The sequence below is a fragment of the Panthera onca genome, chromosome B4 (genome assembly GCF_046562875.1).
Source record: "Panthera onca isolate mPanOnc1 chromosome B4, mPanOnc1 haplotype 2, whole genome shotgun sequence".
NCBI lineage: Eukaryota > Metazoa > Chordata > Mammalia > Carnivora > Felidae > Panthera > Panthera onca.
This window is the reverse complement of record NC_138345.1, coordinates 132,907,092-132,927,717: the sequence shown is the minus strand read 5'-3', so window position 1 is coordinate 132,927,717 and position 20,626 is coordinate 132,907,092. Positions and strand designations below refer to the sequence as shown.

Sequence of the window (20,626 nt, the reverse complement as noted above, 5' to 3'; positions counted from 1 at the left end):
GTTATAAATAGTTAAATTTGGGGGGAGTCAAGACTTATGTGTGGAATTTTTACTGCGTGGGGGCCAGTGCCCCTAACTTCTGTGCTGTTCCAAGGTCAACTGTACACCAAAACTGATAATTTACCACAAATAATCTGCCTACAAACATCTAGACTATCACTTGTCTCGTAAATAAAACCAAATCAAGAGCCTGTCTTGGGTGGAAACATTTCATATGAAATGAGCTTTCAATAACCATAGTCAAACACAATCTACGAGCAAGTATCTGCTTATGCTGCTTTTTGAAAAGCCATTATAGTTTTATATTTACCCCTGTGTTAAACACATTATGTGATTAATGCTGTGTGAGTTTAATGTAGTAATTATATGGCAATAAACTTAGCTTGTCTGATTTGTTACAGTAGCTTGTAAAGTAAATATCCTCAGAAAATGATTATATTAGATATACTAATAGTTAATAAACCTCATTAAAAGCAACAATATTGAAACTATACATATATACGTATATATACATATATATATATACACACACACACACACACATACACAGTGTTTAAAGCTATACACTCTACTAAATGTTATTCACACATACATCAGAATTCGGCACAACTGATGTAAACATTAAGTTTAGCACAGATACTTCTCAATATCAAAAGTCAATTATTTTTCAAGACGGCTTTCTACATGCATAGCTATCCTAATCTGCCTATTAACAGAACTTAGTTCCGTTGAAATAAACATCATGGAAATAAAATGATGTTTTCAAAACTTCTAGAATCTACGGTAAAAATGTTACATGATGAAACAAAGAAAGTGGCGTAGATCAGCTAATAAAAATAGTTTTAGTCCTAATCCTTGTAAGAATTTGCTCTTACGACCTTGAGGGTCATATTATCCCTGTGTTTCATCTGCCTTCCATAAGTGAAATAGGCTATTCATACAAACTGAGACCAATGAATGAGCGCCATTTTGGAAATCAATTTGGAAAAAAATTAACTTAGATCTCTGCCTCACATCATACACAAAAATGCATACCAGTTCAATTAAAGGTGTAGGGGTAAAAAGAAAAAAAGCAGGAAAATTAAGGTATTTTATTTATTACATTAGGGTAGGGACAACTTCTCTAAGCAAACACAAAATACAGAAGCTATAACAGGCTAATTGATTTTACCACATAAAAATGTTTTTAAATTTATTCGTATGAAAGATACCCCAATGTTAAAAGGAATGGGACAAAACATTTAAAACACCTCAAAAGACAAAGTTAGTATCTCTATTTTATAAAAGACTCCTACAGGGGTGCTGGGGTGGCTCAGTTGGTTGAGTATGTGACTCCTGATTTTGGCTCAGGTCATGATCCCAGGATTGTGGGACTGACCCCACATCAGGCTCTGCACTGAGAGTGGAGCCTACTTAAGATTCTCTCTCTCTCTCCCTCTCTCTCTCCATCTCTCCTTCTCCCCTGCTTGTACTTAATAATAATAATAATAATAATAATAATAATAATAATAATTTAAAAATATATAAAGGGTTCCTACAAAACTATCAAAACAAATAATCCAATAGAAACATGGGTCTAATATGCAAATAAGTGATACATAAAATTGAAAAATCTACAGCCGATAAACTAACAAAAGATATTCCATCTCATTAGTGAGCAGAAAAGTACAAATTAAAACAATCAAATATTAGGGGTGCCTGGCTGGCCCGGTCAGTGGATTATGCGACTCATGATCTCAGGGTTGTGAGTTCAAGCCCCACGTTGGGTGTAGAGATTACTTGAAAAAAAAAAAAAATATATATATATATAGATATATATATAATAAAATACAAGAGTGACAAAAATTTAAGGCTAAATAATTTTTTTGTCATCAAAGGAGAGAAGAAATGGGCATTCTCATGCACTGTTGATGGAAAGGATCATGGGTAGTGCTTTCTCAGAAGGCAATTTGATAGCAACTACCTCCATGTAAAAAAAGTACATCCCATGGGGGTGCCTGGGTGGCTCAGTTGGTTGGGCGTCCAACTTCAGTTCAGGTCATAATCTCATCATGGCTTGTGAGTTCCAGCCCCATGTCGGGCTCTGTGCTGACAGCTCAGAGCCTGGAGCCTGCTTCGGATTCTGTTTCTGTCTCTCTCTGCCCCTCTCCCACTGGCTCTCTCTCTCAAATATAAATAAACATTACAAATTTTTTAAATATATTTAAAAATATTTTTAAAAATACATCCCGTGAACCAACAGCTCCATCTCTAGAAATTTATTCTACAGAAATACATCTGTGAATACAGATATAAAAATAAAGATGTTCAATAAAGTATTATTTGTAGTAATCAAACTAGAGACCACCAAATCATCTAATTAGAGAAGAATGATTATAGTCCATCCATTCAACAGAACATTCTGCATTAAGAGCATGAAGTAGACTGTGAAAGATGGCAAATTATAAAAGCAAGTCACAGAAGAATTATGTTGGGGAAAAAAAATCCCTATTTAGTTGTTGTTTTAAAATATACAGAAAACAGGGGCACCTGGGGGGCTCAGTCAGTTAAGCATCCAACTCTTGATTTTGGCTCAGGTCATTATCTTGTAGTTTTGTGAGTTTGGGCCCCACATCAGGCTCTACGCTGACAGTGCAGAGCCTGCTTCGGATTCTTCCTCTCTCTCTGCCCCTCCCCCACTTGCACTGTCTCTCTCAAAATAAATAAACAAATAAACAAATGGATAAATAAATAAAATATACAGAAAATATTTACAAAGATCAGGAGGGGAAGGAAGGTAAAAAAAGAGTCTCAGTTTTATTTCTGTGTCTACATTTACCATTTGAATGTTTCATGACAATCGTGTACAGTTGCCCCTTGAACAACATGGAGGTTTGGGGCACTGACTCCCCAGCATGGTCGAAAATCTGTGAATAATTTCTAACCCCCCAAAACATAACTACAAATAGTCTGTTGATTGGAAGCTTTACTGATAACATAAACAGTCAATTAACACCTATTTTGTCTGTTACATGTATTCTATGCTGGTTTCTTACAATGAAGTATGCTAGAGAAAAGAACATGTTTTATTTTATTTTTGTTTCCAGTTTTTATTTAAATTCTAGTTAGTTAAGATTTAGTGTAATACTGGTTTCAGGAATTTAGTGAAGAAAATGTTTTAAAATCATAAGGAAGAGAAAGTACATTTACAGCATGGTACCGTATTTGTCTGGCTCAGTTTTGGAGCGTGTGGCTCTTGATCTCGGGGTCAAGCCCCATGCTGGGCGTAGAGATTACTAAAAATAAATAAACTTACAAAAATTCCATGTATAAATGGACTTGCACATTTCAAACCCATGTTGTTCAAGAGCCAACTGTATTATTTTTATAATTTAAAAAATAAAAGAATAAGTTGGAATTTCATAAGTCATTCAGTAATGTGTACACTTCCAGGATCTAGAATGTAGTATTCAGTTCCTTGATCCTACTGTCCAGGAGTTTATCATCCTCTGCCAACTACACTTCTAAGAAGCAATGTGTGTGTGTGTGTGTGTGTGTGTGTGTGTGTGTGTGTGTGTGTATCTTTTAATTTTTGTTGCCTCAAACAAATGAACACATCACCTTTGCTACCCACTCCCACCAAAGAGGTAGACAGGTCTATGAGAGGAGTGCCTAGTGAGAAGAGTCATTACAATATAGGACAGCAGACCAGGACCAGGAAAAAAATAAACAAAACGAAACAAACAAACAAAAAAACCAGAAGCAAAACACAACAGGATTCATCTGTGAAAAGGCACCATGAGACTCAGAAAACAAAACAAGGTAAGGACACAACGCAAGTCCACCAGCCTGTCTGAAGCTCTCTAAAAGAAGCGCCGTTTGTATAACATAAAACTTGTGGGAGAATCTGCCCCAGCAGTGCTTCCTGAATACCTAAAGAAGTTGATACAGGATAGGGGCTACTGGAGCAGGTTTTTAAAGATAAAGACTGGTTTGTTTGGGAAATGGATGCCCTCTAGAGAACAGAACTTTCATCTGTGTTTCAAAAATAGGCTTAATGCCATTTTCATTATTTCCCCCAACTCCCTCTTATCCCTGAGACTTTGATCTTAACAACTGCACAGTTTTGCTAACCACGGTACTTTTCAGGAACACAGCTCCCAAGGCTGGCAGAGGATTTGGGTCAGGGAGATATTATAAAACACTGTAATGTCAGAAAGATCCAGATTCAAATCCTAACTTCCATTTCAAGCTGCATTCCCATGGATAAGTTACCTACCCTGATCTCCGAGTAAAAGGGTACACTATAATGAATGGAGAGAACATACACAGCATCTAAGCAAAGTGCTTTGCGCACAGAACACCCTCATCAAATAGGAACTATGATTTTTATATTGTAAGACCTCTGACCGGAGGGTGGGGCTGGGGGAGTGGGCAAGAGGACAGGGAGATGCATCTGAAATGTTCCTGTGATTTCACTGGGACTAGATGTTTGGCATTCTACTTTGCTAAAGATGAACTGATTCCATGAGCCCATGTAGAATATAAGTGCATTTCACAGAACACAGCAAAGTTAGGATTTATATTGTAAGCTATTTTTAAAACTGCCTGGTTAGCAAATTAAACCAGCTGTGAAAATATCCTGGTTTCCATTCACAACAAATACAAGACAAACATTCTCCTTTAATGAACCTGGCCTCATGGCAGCATAACATATTCCGCATAATTCATTCCTAAGGGTTTCGGAGACATACTTTTCATAAGACAGATCAAAACTAAACTATTTTCTAGGAAGAAAAAAAAAAGATGAGAGAGGAGTTTCTCCCTACAGATTTTCGGTAAATTCCATGAATCACTTGCTATCCCATTCAACTTAGGAGACTACTGTCTGAATAAAAAATAGTAGTCATGTCAGTATTTCAAGGCAGTCTTAACTGTTTTTCCTTTAAAAGGGCATATGAAACACCAGTCTTCTCTGCAACACAATTTTTCAAGTTCTGTGGCAGAGGGAGGGAAAAAAAATCTATTCCCTGTCACCAAAAAGCTACCCGAGGACTCCCAATTTCAGATTTAAAACTGATCACTCTTTAAGAAGTCAGGGGAGAGATCTTGAATAATTTAGAATGTTGGCTAAGTTATATTATTTATATTCCTGTTCCTTTCGGGAAACAATTTGTTATTTAAACAAAGAACAGAAGTATAAATAACTAAATAGAATAGAATTTCAGGAAGTACATTTCAAATAAATTCACACTTGGAATGCAGGGAAGACAGTCTATTAATTCAGCGTACTTCCTAAGGACATAGCTAAGAAAAGAATATACGATCTTAAACTTTCTTTGGAAATCAACCAGACTGAATTAGTTCAATTTGGAACATCCTGAGCCTTAAAGCCTTTGCTAAAGTGTAACACAAATTTTGATTAGTCAAGTGTGAAAATCTACAAAGCCAACTTTCTTGTCCCTCCAGTTAGTCTGTCTATAAATAGAAACTATGCATTAATAGCCACCAAAGCAACTGGTGAGCTCCACAATGTGCCCAACATATACATCCTCTGCAAACACGCTCTCAGCGTGTTTAACCAAAGTGCTTCTGAAGATCTGTAATAGGACCCTTTTTAAATAAACTGTGACTCACTGTTTGCTTTCTTCACCAGGAGGTGGAGTCTTGCCATGCCCTTCCATTACAAAATCCTCCTGTTCCACCTGCAAAGGCAAGCACCACAGGTCAGAAGTAGTCAGTAACTAAGATGCAACTCACTTAAAGTTCCAGGGCCTGCCCTGTGCAGAACCACATGGCCCCTGTGCTATACTGTCTGGCACAGGAGCCTAGGCCAGTGGCTTTCAATTGCCAAATTTGCTCAAGGCATCTCTCCTTAGGTGCCTAGATTTGCAGAACAGAAAAGGAAACACTGTTGACTTGCAACTTACATAACTGTAACAAAAGTTAACATCCAGAATATAATAAAGAATTGCTAGGAATCAATTAAAAAAAAAAAAGACAACATACTTGAAAGATTTACAAAATAACTGAGTAGGAATTTTAATGAAGAACATGCACAAATGAAAAGATACTCAGTTTCATGTCAACCAGGAAAATGCAAATTACTGCAAATTAATTTCGCCACTACCAGGTTGGCTAAAATTCAAAAGTTGGGCAATACTGGGCCACCTGGGTGGCTCAGTCGGTCAAGCTACCAACTCTGGTTCAGGTCATGATCTTGCGGTTCGTGGGTTCGAGCCCCAAGTCCGGCTCTGTGCTAATAGCTCGGAGCCTGGAGCCTGCTTCAGATTCCGAGTCTCCCTCTCTCTGCCCTTCACTTGCTTGCTCTCTGTCTCTGTCTCTCTCTCTCAAAAATAAATAAAACATTAAAAAATTTGTTTTTAAAGCTGGGCAATACCAAGTGTTGGCAAGGGCACAGAGCAATAGCAACACTCATCCACTCCTGGTGGGAAGGAAAATTGATACAACTACTTTTCAAAAGTTTGCCACTATCTGGTACGCTTGACTATGTATTTACTGTACAAACTAGTGGTCGCACTTCTAGATAAATATTCTAGAGAAACTTTTACACACATATAAAATAGTATTTTTTTAGTATTTTTAATTTTAATAGTATTATTTTTAACAGAAAAAAAAAAACCCAGAACAAATATCCATCAACAGTAAAATAAATATACACACTATGGTGTTTCCAGACAACAGAATAAACACTATTCTATATAAAAATGACTGACTATAGCTACACACTGCAACCTAGATGTGTTATAAAAACACAGTATTGGGTGAAAAAGCAAATCAGAAAAGAATACACACACAGTATAATTCCATTATATAAGGTTCAAATATAACATTTTAAAACTGTATGTATGTATGAGTATATATACATGTATGTATATACATAGTTTTTAAAAACTATTTTTAAAAAAGGAATGACATACCAAATTTAGGCTAGAGATTGTCTTAGGAAGGGAGGGAGGGGATTCAGTAAGGAAGGGGCATGTGGAGGATCCTGGGGTGTGGTTATATTCTATTTCTTGGCCTATGTAGTAGGTAACTAGGTGTTTGTTTTGTAATTATTCTTTTAACTATGTTTCTTTCCTCCCTATGGTTTTCTTCTCAATACAAATTTCAAAGTGAAAAAAAAAAGAAAGCATTTTACCATTCCAGATGGCTTATTGACCTGGAAGATCAGTGACCGAGATAGAGCTACCTCCACAAAGGGGACTATTAGTCCCATGAAAACTCCCCCTGAAAGGCATAATTTTAAAAAATCAAACAGATGTACTCAAGGAAACAGACAGGGCTATTCCCAACTCAGAAAAATACAGTCTATTTCTTACAAAACCTAATAATCTGGAAGACAGACAACATACACCATGATGAAACCCAAAGAAAACAAAAGGTTTTCCAATTCTGTCATCTTCTCCACAGTCTCTATTTCCCAAGAATACTAGAGAAGACAGGACAGAGTTTAGAGGCTAAGTTTCAGAAAGGACAGGAAAATCAAGAGGTGTTCATAATTTCCATTAAAAACAGGGAGGCATAGGCAAGAGTAATTAAAGACACACACTGTGCATACTGTAAAATTCAAACCAGGTTCTGACTTGAATCTTAGGAAATTCCTGACTCTGCAACGTACTGGACTTAGCCAAGGAGAGGGAGGATTCTCCCATCCTAAGGTTACATTTAGGACGTAAAAACTCTAGAAATAAAAACAGGATTGCAGAGGGAAATTTATGAGGAGCTAGAGATGATCTGGTTGGGTTATAAGAGTGCATACCTATGTTTTAAAAAAAAATCACAATGTACTTAACTATATAAATGTTATGCCTTAATTAGGAAAAACAGGTGACAAACTGTTTAAGTTTGTTAAGCTCCTTGGAACCTCAACCTTCAATCATTTGCTTAAAGACAAGAATGACTATTCTCCCACTTATATATATTATAGAAATTTCTTTGGCCCTTCATCTTTAAGAATGCTGTCTAAAGAATTCTGAATTGTGCATCTTGGCCTCTGCTTAGTTTTTTTTTTTTTTTTTTTTTTTTTTTAAGGTTTATCTACAATCAATTTCTTTTTTTTTTTTTAATTTTTTTTTTTAACGTTTATTTACTTTTGAGACAGAGAGAGACAGAGGATGAACGGGGGAGGGTCAGAGAGAGAGAGGGAGACACAGAATCTGAAACAGGCTCCAGGCTCCGAGCTGTCAGCACAGAGCCCGACGAGGGGCTCGAACTCACGAGCCGTGAGATCATGACCTGAGCCGAAGTCGGACGCTTAACCGACTGAGCCACCCAGGCGCCCCTACAATCAATTTCTAATGAGAAGTAATGATCAAAGAACCCACAGCTTCTACAATCTCTTCCACGTGGGCTCCCAATCTTTAACCCCAGCCCCCATGTTATGCATACTAGTCCTCCACTTGGATGGCCCAGTAAGTTCCAAAATGAAATAATATCTTTGTCTTTAAACTTCCTCTCCTTTTTATATCCCCTATCTCTGCGAATGGTACCATCATTCACTAAACTCCCCAAACAGGAACCCGATACATGTATCCCCCCACTTTTTGAAAGTTCGTGTTATACCACTTCACTTTTACAAAAGGCCTATTTTCACTAACCAAAAAAAAAAAAAAAAAAAACAAAACAAAAAACAAAAAAAAAAAACACAAAAAAACCTGAAGAGGATTTTTGCTTTTACAAAAAAAGAGGTAAAAAGCCAAACAGCATTCAGCATTGGTTTTGCAGCCAGCCCGCTGTAGAGGCAGTGCACACCATGAGCCCCAAGAAGGGCACTGCCAAACTCCTTCCCTGAGACTACAGTCAGCATCTCAGCATCCGTGAGCAAGACGTGTCCCAAAGTATCAGAAAAGCCTAGGAGCAGTTATTTTCTGGATTTGGGAATGCTCCAAGATTTTTCCATATAAAGAAATGGTCACTGTTTCTTGGCTTGGTGCAACATTTAGACTTACGAAAGATTTCACAGGAATGCTCTACTTTCTGATAGCAGGGGAAACCTGTCATCACACAAGAATCTAAGGTTCCCTCCTTAACCCCACATCCTATTAATCACCAAGTATTGTGGCTTCCACCTCTTAAATGGCTCTCCCCTCCACCACCCCTTCTTTATTCTCTTTAACTGCCATCATAGTTAAAGGCCAGCTTCTCTAAACCTCACTACTGCACAAGCCTTCTCACTGGTCCTTGTGCTTCCGGGTCCCATTTCATTTTAAGGCATCTTCCAAACCACTTCCATCAAGTGGGCTTTGTAACATGCAAATCTGATTGCATCGCTCCCCTCGAAATTCTTCAGTGGTGCCCCAACACCTATGTTCATTTGTCTAAGCCATCTTTTTATCCGCCTCTGCCTCCCCCACCCACTCTGAAGCCCTGGCGGAACATGCAACTCTTTAACCCCCTGTTCATTTACGCATACTGTTAGCATTTGCCTAGCCGCCCCCCCGGCCTTCTGCCCACATACAATTCAAATTGCTACTCATTCCTTTAAGTGCCAATTCAAATGCTTTTCCCCAGACACGGTCTCCTGCAGCAGGGCTTACACCTCTTCTCAGCCTCCATCATCTCAGGAGGCAATAAAAATGGTCCAGAAAGAACACTGCTCCTTATTGCCACTTCCCGTTCTTTCTTTCTGCAAATTTCAAGAACACAAGGACTTCATGTGATGGTCTCCACCACTCCTCCCCCTTGATCTCATTTGCAGGAGTTTCAAGATTTTTATTCATAAAACTTGCACCATTACCTTCACCTTTCTCCCACTACCATTCATTCATTCATTCAACAAACATTTACTCAGCACATATTACATGCAAGGTGCTGGGCTGAGATAAAGGCGAAGACAGTAGTCTCTGCCCTCAAAAAGCTTGCAGATTAGTGGGGAAGACAACCAAAAACCAGTGGGCACTGTGTGGTGACAGATGGTAACTACACTTGTGAGCACAGCAGAAGTCCAGACGTGTGGATGCTCCAATTAAAAAGACATCACCATCGAGTGTGAAAAAGCAATGCAATCACACAGGAAGGGCGCTTGACTCAGCCTAAAGGAGTCAGACACACCAGACCTACCCTAAGCAGGAGACTGACCTCCTTCCCAATTCAGTGAGGAAGCAGGCAGGACCTGGACTGCTCCACACTGAGGTTTGTCACAGAAACCTCCCACCCTCCGTGTGAACCTGTGAAGAGCCACTGCAACTCCTACGTCTGCTGTTCTCTGTCCTCAAGAGTCCACTCAGAGCCTCCTGGCAGGCATTTCAGTGATTCTTCTCCTGGACACCGACTTGTTGTTAGGATGTTTCTGTCTTACCAATCCCTTACCTTTCTCTCTTCTGCTCCAGGAGTGCAGAGCATAGCTGGAGGAAGTCACAAAACTGGTTCCTTTTCAAATGTACGCCAGTTCACTTCCCCTCAGTGCTCACATGGCAGCACCTGGCCTGTAAGGCCCTTCTTCGTCTTTTCTGCCGACTGTTACTCAGTCTTCAAAGACTGGTTCAAAAGTTACTTTCTCTAGGAGGCACTTTCGACAACTACCACTGCCTCCTCCAACCTCCCAAGGTGTTCCTTCCCATTTACCCTGCAAGGCCCAGCCAACAGCTGCGGCCCTTTGTTCACCCACTTCCCCTCTGCTGGAGAGCCTTGAAGGGGAACAATGGGATCTTTGTGTATCCCAGAACCTAACACAACCCTTCTAGTGGGTCATTCACTCGACATACCTTCTGAATGCCTTCCCTGTGCTAAGTAAGCGCTGGGTTGAATAACTGAATGAATGAACGTCTGACCTCCTACACCACCGTCCTCACTCATTTATTCTGAACCTATTCCACTCTCCTCCAGACTCCAAACCCATCCATCAGGCATCCTCCCTAGCCTGTCCTTTCTGAAGAGGACAATGCAGAAGAAGATCATCCTGAAAGCCTATCTCACACAAAGCCCCTGTTTTCCCGTCAGGATTGTGCAGATGAGTCTTCACCTTCACCCACTGCCCCCTCTCCCCTGCTCAGCAAGGCTCCCCTCACCACTTATATTCTACATTCATGACCTGCGTCACAACACCTCCTCCGGGACCTTACTGTCTAAGGAAGTCTTTCTCCCTTTCTACCAAATCTAACTCCTCAACTGACGAATACGTTATAAGCTCTTCTATTCTGAAAAATTATTTTTGGCCTTGTGATACCCTCCAAATATCCTCTTGTTTTTAGCCTTTCCTTTACTATCCAAATTATTAAATAGACTACACTCCATTACTTTCATGTTCTCATCACTGATCTGATAAAAAAAAAAAGTTATCGAGGTACTACATACATGTGATTTTAAGTCAAATAATACCACCAAGCTTACAAATAAAAACAACACTCTCCTCTGCTGCCCTCCGACCCAGACCACTCCCCGTGCCTCCCCCGCCACCCCACCACACACGGATCTCTTTTCCCCCGTCCTTCCAACAGAAGACACCATTTTTGTCCAAATCAATATTCAGTGCTAACAGTACTATAACTAAGTAAATAACAGAGACAGCTGAATCATACGGAACGGTATAATCAAATTTGCTTTTCTTGTACAATTCTTTGTTTTCCCCAGAACTAACAATTACTACTTTCTTTCAGTTTGGGGGAGACTTAGTATTTATTATGTATTTTTCACTAATTCATCCTCAAACTCTCCAACAGAGTTGTAAATCTCCTCTTAATAAATTCAAACACTTCAGGTAATCTATCAATTTCATTCCAGTCTTGGAGACATTCCTCAGGGGTCTTCTCATGTTCCAGTCTAGATTGTTTGCTTTCTAGGCCGCTAAATTGCTGACACTTTGCCAGGGATGTCTTTTCCCCTTCAGCTCTGAAATTCCTGGCTCTCTCTCCTACCCTGGAGCATCTGTTCCCCAGATCCTTTGTCTTCTTTTATGGTTTAGTCTCTGGTTTAGGTGGAACATATATTCTAGTGAATGCCTGACAAAAGGTATATGGAAAGTAAAATTTTTGATCTCTTGAATGACTGAAATGTCCTTATTTTATCCATATATATTATTGACATTTGGAATATTTTTTTAACCCACATACATAATCAAATTAGAAGTTCAAGTTAGTAGGAGCGCCTGGGTGGCTCAGTCGGCTGAGTGTGTGACTTCAGCTCAGGTCACGATCTCATGGCTCATGGGTTCGGGCACCGCATCGGGCTCCGCGCTGACAGCTTGGAGCCTGGAGCCTGGAGCCTGCTTTGGATTCTGTGTCTCCCTCTCTCTCTGCCCTCCCCCACTCGTGCTAGTCTCTCTCTCCCTGAAGAATAAACATTCAAAAGCATTTAAAAAATAAAAAAAAAGTTCAAATTAGTAAATCTTTCTCTCTCCAAAAATTTGAAGCCACACTTCATTGTCTTCTAGTTCCCAGAGATGCAATATAGAAATCTGACAATATTCTAAATCGTAATGTTTTGGCCATGACCTGTTTCTTCTCCAGAAACTTGTAGGGTCTTTCACTTCTCAGTGTTACACAAATGCAAACCTCGAAGTATGGTTCTTTTTTTTTTTTATTTATTCAGCTTCTGGGTAGGTACTTGCAATCTAGAAACTCGGGTTCTTCAGGTTTGGGGCATTTTCTCTACTTATTTATTTGACAATTTTATCCCCTCCAGGAATTCCTTCTTCAATGTTGAATTTACAGGATTGATCCATGAATTTTCTTTTCTCTCCACTTGTATCTCTTTGACTTTTTCTTTTACTACCTGGAGATTCTCTCAACTTTACCTTCCAATACTTCTAATTTTTAAAAGAATTTGTTATTGTGACTTAGTTTTTGAAAGCTTTTACTTGTTCTCTGAAGTCTTTTTTTTTACAGTCCTATTTTTGTTCCATGATTATAATATCAACTCTTATCTCTGAAAATATTGTTTTGTTTGGTTTTAATTTTCTTTCACTCTCTATATTACCTTGTTTCCTCTACATTCCTCTTTCATGTTTGCTTTGGTCGCTATCTTCCAATCATAGGTTTTTATCAGATGTCTGATTATCTATGATTATCTACTGATATTTATTTTTAATTTTTAATTGTATTACTTTTTTTTAAATGTTTATTTTTGAGAGAGAGACAGAGCATGAGCAGGAGAGAGGCAGAGAGAGAGACAGGGAGACACAGAATCCGAAGCAGACTCCAGGCTCTGAGCTGTCAGCACAGAGCCCGACGCGGGGCTCGAACTCACGGACTGTGAGATCATGACCTGAGCCGAAGTCGGATACTTAATTGACTGAGCTTTCCAAGCGCCCCTTATTTATTATTTTTTAAAGGAGATGGAGGTTTATTGAATACACTGCAAGGGAGCAGTGGGCAGGACAGCAAAGGAGAGAGGATCTGCAGTGATCTACTGATATTTAAGAGATAAGCCTGAAAGGGGCACCTGGGTGGCTCAGTTGGTTAAGTGTCGACTCCTGATCTAGGCTCAGGTAGTGATCTCACAGTTCATGGGTTTGAGCCCCGCATTGAGTTCTGTGCTGATGGCACAGAGCCTGCTTGGGATTCTGTCTCTTCTTCTATCTACCCCTATACTGCTTGTGCACACGTGTGCATGCTGTCTCAAAACAAACTTAAACAATTGTTTTTTTTAATGAGCAACTTTTTACTCCTGCTCCCCCTCCCTGGGCAACCACTAACATGTTTTCTGTCATTATAGATTAGTTTGCATTTTCTAGAGTGTATATACAGGTAATCACTGGGACACACTTTTTTTTTTTTTTTTTTGGTCTGGCTTCTTTTGATCAGAATTATTCTGAAATTCATCCATACAGTTTCATGTATCAGTAGTTCACTTCCCTCTTATAGGGAGCACTACTCCACTGCATAGAATCTACCACAATTTGTCAGTCACCTATTGATGGGTGGCTGGGTTGTTTCCAGACTTGGGCTACTGCAAAAAGCTGCTATGAACATTCATTTAGAAGTTTTTGTACACTTTCTTTTTCATTGGGTACTTAGCAATGTATATTAGTTTGCTAGGGATGCCATGACAAGGTACCACAGATTGTGTGCTTTCAGGAACAGCAATGTATTGTCTCACACAGATCTGGAAGCTAGAAGTGGGAAATGAAGATTTTGCCAGTGCTGGTTCCTTTGGAAGGCCGTGAGGGAAAGATCTGTCCCAGGCCTCTCCCCTTGGCTTGCAAATGGCCGTCTTCACGTTCACATGGCGTTCTCCCTGTGTTTGTGTCTCTGTCTAAATTTCCTCTTTTTATAGACACTAGTCACACTGGATTATGGCCTACCCTAATGACCTATTTTAATTTGATTACCTCTGCAAAGTCCCTAACTCCAAGCAAGGTCACATTCTGAGGTAACGGGAGTTAAGGCTTCCAACGTGTAAACTGGCACAGGAGTGGGGGCGGGGGAGTGAACAGGGAACACAATTCAGCCTCTAACAGTGGAACAGTTGGATCATAGGGTAGTGATATGTTTAACTTTTTAAGAAACAGTCTCTGTATTCCAAAGTGGCTGTAGCATTTTATCTCCCCACCAGCAGAGTATGAGAGTTCCAGTTCTTCCATATCTTACCAACACCCAGGTCTTCCTTTTCTTTTAATGTTTTATTTATTTTTGAAGAGAGATCACGAGTGGGGGAGGGTCAGAGAGACAGGAGGACAGAGGATTCTAAGTGGTCTCCACACTGACAGCAGCGAGCCCAATGAGGGGTTTGAACTCACTAACCTGGAGATAACTCTGAGCAGAAGTTGGACACTTAACCAACTGAGGCACCCAGACGCCCCAGTAAGTCTTTTTAACTTTAGCTACTCTAACTGCTTTTTTATTTTTTAAGTTTAATTTATTTATTTTTGAGAGAGAGAGAGAGAGAGCGAGAGAGAGAGAGAGAGAGAGATACAGTGATCAGGAGAGGGGCAGAAAGAAAGAATCCCAAACAGGCTCCGCACTGTCAGCGCAAAGCCTGACACAGGGCTTGAACCCATGAACTGTGAAATCAGGACCTGAGTGGAAACCAAGAGTTGGATGCTTAACTGACTGAGCCACCCAGGCACCCCTCTAATTGTGGTTTTAATTGCATTGACATTGAACATCTTTTCATGAGTTTCTTTGCCATCCATTCTTTAGTAAAATGCTGTTCAAATTTTTTACCATTCTTTTAAGCAGATTTATTTTTTTCTCTCTCTTTTTTCTAAAGTAAGCTCCACACCCAATGTGGGGCTTGAACTCATGACCCCAAGATCAAGAGTTGCATGCTCTATCAACAGAGTCAGCCAGGTGTCCCGAAGCATCTTTACTGAGATACAATTTACATGCCATAAAGTTCACCTGTTTAAAATATATAATTCAATAGTTTTTAATACATTTACAGTTGTGCATTGATCACCACAATCTAATTTTAGAACATTTCTATCATCCCAAAAAGGAAATTTGTCCTTATTGACAGTCACTCCCCATTTTGCCCTCCCTTCATCCTTCTTTCCAGCACCAGATAACCACGAACCTGCTTCCTGTCTCTACAGATTGGCCTATTCTGAACATTTCATATATAAATGAAGTCATACAATATGTGGTGTTTTGTGTCTGCTTTCACTTGGCATAATGTTTTCAAGTTTCATCCATATTGTATCATATATCAGTACTTCATTCCATTTTATGGCTTAATACTGTCCCATTGTATAGATATACCATATTTTGTTTACATCACCAGTTGATGGATATTTTGATTGTTTCCACTTTTTTGCTATTGTAAATAATGCTGTTATAAACACTTGTATACAAGTTTCTGTGTGGACACAAGCTGTCATTTTTCTTGGGTGAATACCCAGGAGTGGGATTGCTGGGTCATACGAGAACTGTTATGTTTAACTTTTTGAAAGCCTACCAAACTGTTTCTCAAAGTGGATGCACCGTTTGACATACCCACCAGCAGTGTCCAATGGTTCTAATTCTCCACATCCTCAACCACACTTGTTATCACCTGTCCATTTGAAAACAGCCATCCCAACGGGTGTGAAGTGCTATGTCACTGTGGTTTTGATTGTAGTTCTTTAATGAGTAACGATGCTGAGCATCTTTTCATGCGCTTATTGGCCAATTGTGTATCTTCTTTGGATAAATGTCTTCCAATTCTTTGCTCATTTTTTAAAATTGGGTTATTTGTTTTCCTATTACTGAGCTTTCAAAGTTTTTAACAGATTTAATAGATTCTAGATACTAATCCTTATTTGGGCAGATGCTGTGCATGTGTTTCCTCCCAATCTGTGGCTTGCCTTCTCATTCTCACTAACAGCATCTTTCAAAGAGCAGAAGTTTGCTGTGAGATCTAAGAAATCTTTGCCTAACCACAGATTTTCTCTTACATCTTCTTCTAGAAGCATTATAATTCTAGATTTTACATTTAGATCTAAGATCCATTTTCAGTTAATTTTTATATATGCTATAAGGTCTAGATGTATGTTTATTTTTTGCATATGGATATCCAACTGTCCTAACACCATTTGTTGAAAAAAAAAAAAATCCTTTCTCCATTGAATTGCCTCCACAAAATTGCCTTTGTCAAAGATCACTTGTCCATATATATGTGGGTTTATGTTGGGATCTCTCTTCTGCTCCACTGGTCTCTGTCTTTTTTCCAATACCACAGGGTCTTTATTGCTGTAGCTTTATAGTAAGTTCTGAAATCAGGAAGTATTAGCACTCCAACTTTGTTCAACTCAAAAGCTGCTTTGATTATTATTATGGGTTGAATAGTGTCCCCCCACCAAAAAAAGAAAAAAGATACACTGGAGTTCTAACCTCCAATACTTCAGAACATGATCTTATTTGGAGATGGGGTCTTTACAGAGGTAACTATAAAGTTATTAGGGTGGACTCTAATCTAGTATGACCGTGTCCTCTTATACAAAGGGTGAAATTTGGACACAAAGACAGATGCGCACGCAGGAAGAATGCCATGTGAAGACTGGGTTATACTGCAACAAGTCAAGAAACTAGAAGAGAAGGCAGAAATCAGAAGCTAAGAGAGAGGACTGGAAAAGACCCTCCCCTAGTCCCTTCACATGGAACATAGCCCTGCCAACACCTTGACCTTGTACTTCAGGCCTCCAGGACTGTGAGACAATACATTTCTGTTGTTTAAGTCACTCAGTTTGTGGTACTTTGTTAGAGCAACCCTAGCAGACTACTACAGCTGCTCTATGCCCTATGCATTTCCATATGAATTTTAGAAATCAGCTTTTTCACAAAAAGAGTCTGCTAGGATTTTGATAGGGATTGGACTGACTCTTAGCAACAGCTAAACAATATTGAATCTTTTTTTTTTATTTATTCATTTTGTGAGAGAGAGAAAGAGAGAGAAAGAGAAAACACGAGAGGGGGAGGGGCAGAGAGAGGGAGAAAGAGAATCCCAAGAAGGCTCTGTGCTCTTGGTATGGAGCCTGACTCAGGGCTTGATCCCACAAGCTGTGAGATCATAACCTGAGCTAAAATTAAGAGTCGGATGCTTAACTGACTGAGCCACCAGGCGCCCCAACAATATTGAATATTATGACCTATAAACAGGTATATCTCTCCTTTTATTTAGGTTGACTTTATTTTCTCTCAGCAATGTTTTGTGGTTTTCAGTGGTGGTGAAACATTCTGTGTTTTTTGTGGTCACAGCAGACATCTTTTCTCATTGTTCTTCATCTAAGAAGTAAATCATTCAGTCTTTCACCATTAAGTTTAATGTCAACTGTAGGATTTTCATGAAAGCCCTTTATCAGGTCAAATAGTTCCCTTCTATTCCTAGCTTGCTGACACTTTTTTTTTAATCAGGAATGGATGTGGCATTTGTCAAATGCTTTTTCTGCATCTTTTGAGTGGATCCTAGGGTTTTTCTTTTTTAATTTGTTAACGTGATGAATTACACATTGATTGATTCTTGTATGTTCAACCAACCTTGCATTCCTGGGGGAAATCCTACCTGGTCATGTGTTATACTATATATTCAAATTCTGTTTATAATTGTTGCACCTACTTCATGAGAGACACTGTTCTGTAGTTTTCTCGCAATGTCTTTGGTTTTGGTATCAGAGTAATCCTGACCTCACAAAAGGAGTTGGGAAGTATCCCCCTCTCTTCAAGTGAGATTATACTAATTTACATACAACATAAGAACCTACAATAGTATTCTTCTACCTTCCTGTCTTGGCCTTTATGCTACTGTTATTGTACATTATACAGATATCAACACACAACGCATCTGCAGAACTTTTGTTCAAACAATTCCCTTTTTAAAAGGTTTAAATAATAGAAAAAGTCTTCTATATCTACCCATGTAGTTTCCATTTCCTGAGCTCTTCATTTCTTTGTGTAGATTCATATTTCCATCTGGCATCCCTTTCAGTCTCCCTTTCACATTTCCTATAGTATGGGTATGCTGATGATGAATTATTTCAGCTTTTGTGTGTTTGAAATAGACTTTAGGGGCACCTGGGTGGCTCAATTGCTTAAGCGTCCGACTTTGGTTCAGGTCATGATCTCACGGTCTGTGGGTTCGGGCCCCGTGCTGGGCTCTGTGCTGACAGCTCAGAGCCTGGAGCCTGCTTCGGGTTTTGTGTCTCCCTCTCTCTCTTCTCCTCCCCCACTTGTGTTCTATCAAAAATAAGTAAACATTAAAAAAAAAGAAAGAAATAGATTTTATTTAGCCTTCATTCTTGAAAGAAATTTCACTGCTTATAGAATTCAAGGTTAACAGTTTTTCTTTCAGTAAAGACGCTGCATTGTTTTTAAAGGCAAATTCTTATCTTTGTTCCTCTGTTAACAGTGTCCATTGTCTTTTGGTTTTAAGATTTTCTCTATCGCTCATTTTGAGTAATTTGATTATGTGCTTTAGTGTGGTATTCTTCATCTGTCAAGAACATATAACTTCTTTTTTTATTTTTTTAAGGAACATATAACTTCTTGGATCTGTGGGTTTACAGTTTTTATCAAATTTGGGGCCATTATTTCTTAGATTTTTCTTTTCTACTTCCTTCCCTCTTCTTCAGAGACTACAATTACACTTACATTAGATAGACTGTCTGAAGTTTTGTACAGCACCCTCATCATCTTTCCATATTTTGTTCTTTACTCTTTTACCTGTGTTTCATATTGGATATTTTCTATTAGCATGACTTTAAATTCTCTAATCTTTTATTCTGCAATGTCTAATCTGTCACTAATCTCATCCAGTATATTTTTCATCTCAGACATTATAGTTGTAAACTCTAGAAACATTTTTAAATTTTATTTATTTACTTATTTTAGAGAGCATGCAATGGGGGAGATGGGCAGAAGGACAGAAAGAATCTTACGCAGGCTCTACGCTCAGCACAGAGCCCAATGCAGGGTTGATCCCATAACCCTGGGATCATGACTTGAGCCAAAATCAAGAGTTGGACACTCAACCAACTGAGCCACCCACATACCCAACTCTAGAAATTTGATTTGAGTCTTATCTTCCACGTTTCTACTTGACTTCTTAAATATCTGAATACAATTATAGTAAGTATTTTAATATTCCTGTCTGCTAATTTTAATCTGTGTCAGTTGTGGGTTGATTTCAACAGATTTTTTTTCCTTCACTATGGTCTGTATTTTCCTGGGTTTTACGTGTCTGATGATCTTTGCTTGGATACCGGATATTACAAATTTTACACTGCTGAGTACTGAATATTTTGTATTCCCATTTACAAATATTCCAAAAATATTTTTGAGCTTTGTTCTAGAACACAGATTACTTTGAAACAGTCTGTTCCTTTTGTGTCCTATATATATATATACACACATATATATATACACACACACACACATATATATATATAAAATATGTATAATACATGTTTATACATGTGTATGTATGTGTGTGTGTATATATATATATATATATATATATATATATATATATCCATCTATCTATATTTTGTCTACTTTTAAGTGGTTATTTCCAGTGGGAGGGTAAAATCTGTCCCTGATACTCCATCTTGCCCAGTAGCAGAAGTCCCAATGGATTTTTGAAAAATTATGGTGTCTTAGGAGAACCTGGCTGGCTCATTCGGTGGAGCATGCAACTCTTGGTGTCAGGGTTATAATTTCGAGCCCCATGTTGGGTATAGAGATGACTTAAAAATCTTTTTAAAATTGTGGTATTTTAACCATTTTTACGCATGCAGTTCAATGGCATTAAGTATGTTCACATTGCTGTGCAACCATCACCAGCATACATCTCCGGAATTTTTCTCATCTTTCCAAACTGAAACTTTATACTTTCTCTTCCCCTCTCCCTTCAGTCCCTGGCAACCACCACGCTGTTCTCTGTTTCTATGACGCACCACCCTAGGCACCTTATACAAATAAGAATCATGCAGGATTTGTCCTTTGGTGACTGGCTTATTTCACTAAGCATAATGTCTTCAAGGTTCATGCGTGTTGTAGCAGGTGTCAGAATTTTCTTCCTTTTTAAGGCTAAAGCTTATTCCATTGTTGGGATATACCACTTTTTGTTTATCCATTCATCCGCCAAGCGACACTGGGTTGGTTTTACTTCTTGGCCACTGTAAATAAGGCGGCTACGAACATAGGTATACAAATATCTGACAGAGTCCGTTTTCGATGCTTTCTTCTTTTTTTAAATTAAGCTTTTAATTTTA

The 20,626-nt window shown here is 38.8% G+C and overlaps 1 protein-coding gene across 11 annotated transcripts in view; it reads right to left on the bottom strand.

Annotated features, from left to right (window-relative positions):
• Window positions 1-20,626, bottom strand: part of TNRC6B (trinucleotide repeat containing adaptor 6B) — a 249,515-nt gene that overhangs the window by 150,397 nt on the left and 78,492 nt on the right. For 7 of the 11 annotated variants that reach the window (XM_081796270.1, XM_060659480.3, XM_060659485.3 and 4 more), the window contains one exon: window positions 5,617-5,684. The exons of 1 other annotated variant lie outside the window; for it this stretch is intronic. In XM_081796270.1, coding sequence (XP_081652396.1) covers window positions 5,617-5,663 — 47 coding nt within the window. In that variant the 5' untranslated portion in view covers window positions 5,664-5,684. Of the gene's footprint in view, window positions 1-5,616; window positions 5,685-7,141; window positions 7,231-9,460; window positions 9,629-20,626 lie in introns of all 11 variants that reach the window. 3 more of the 11 variants (XM_060659474.3, XM_060659494.3, XM_081796269.1) reach the window with 2 other exon arrangements.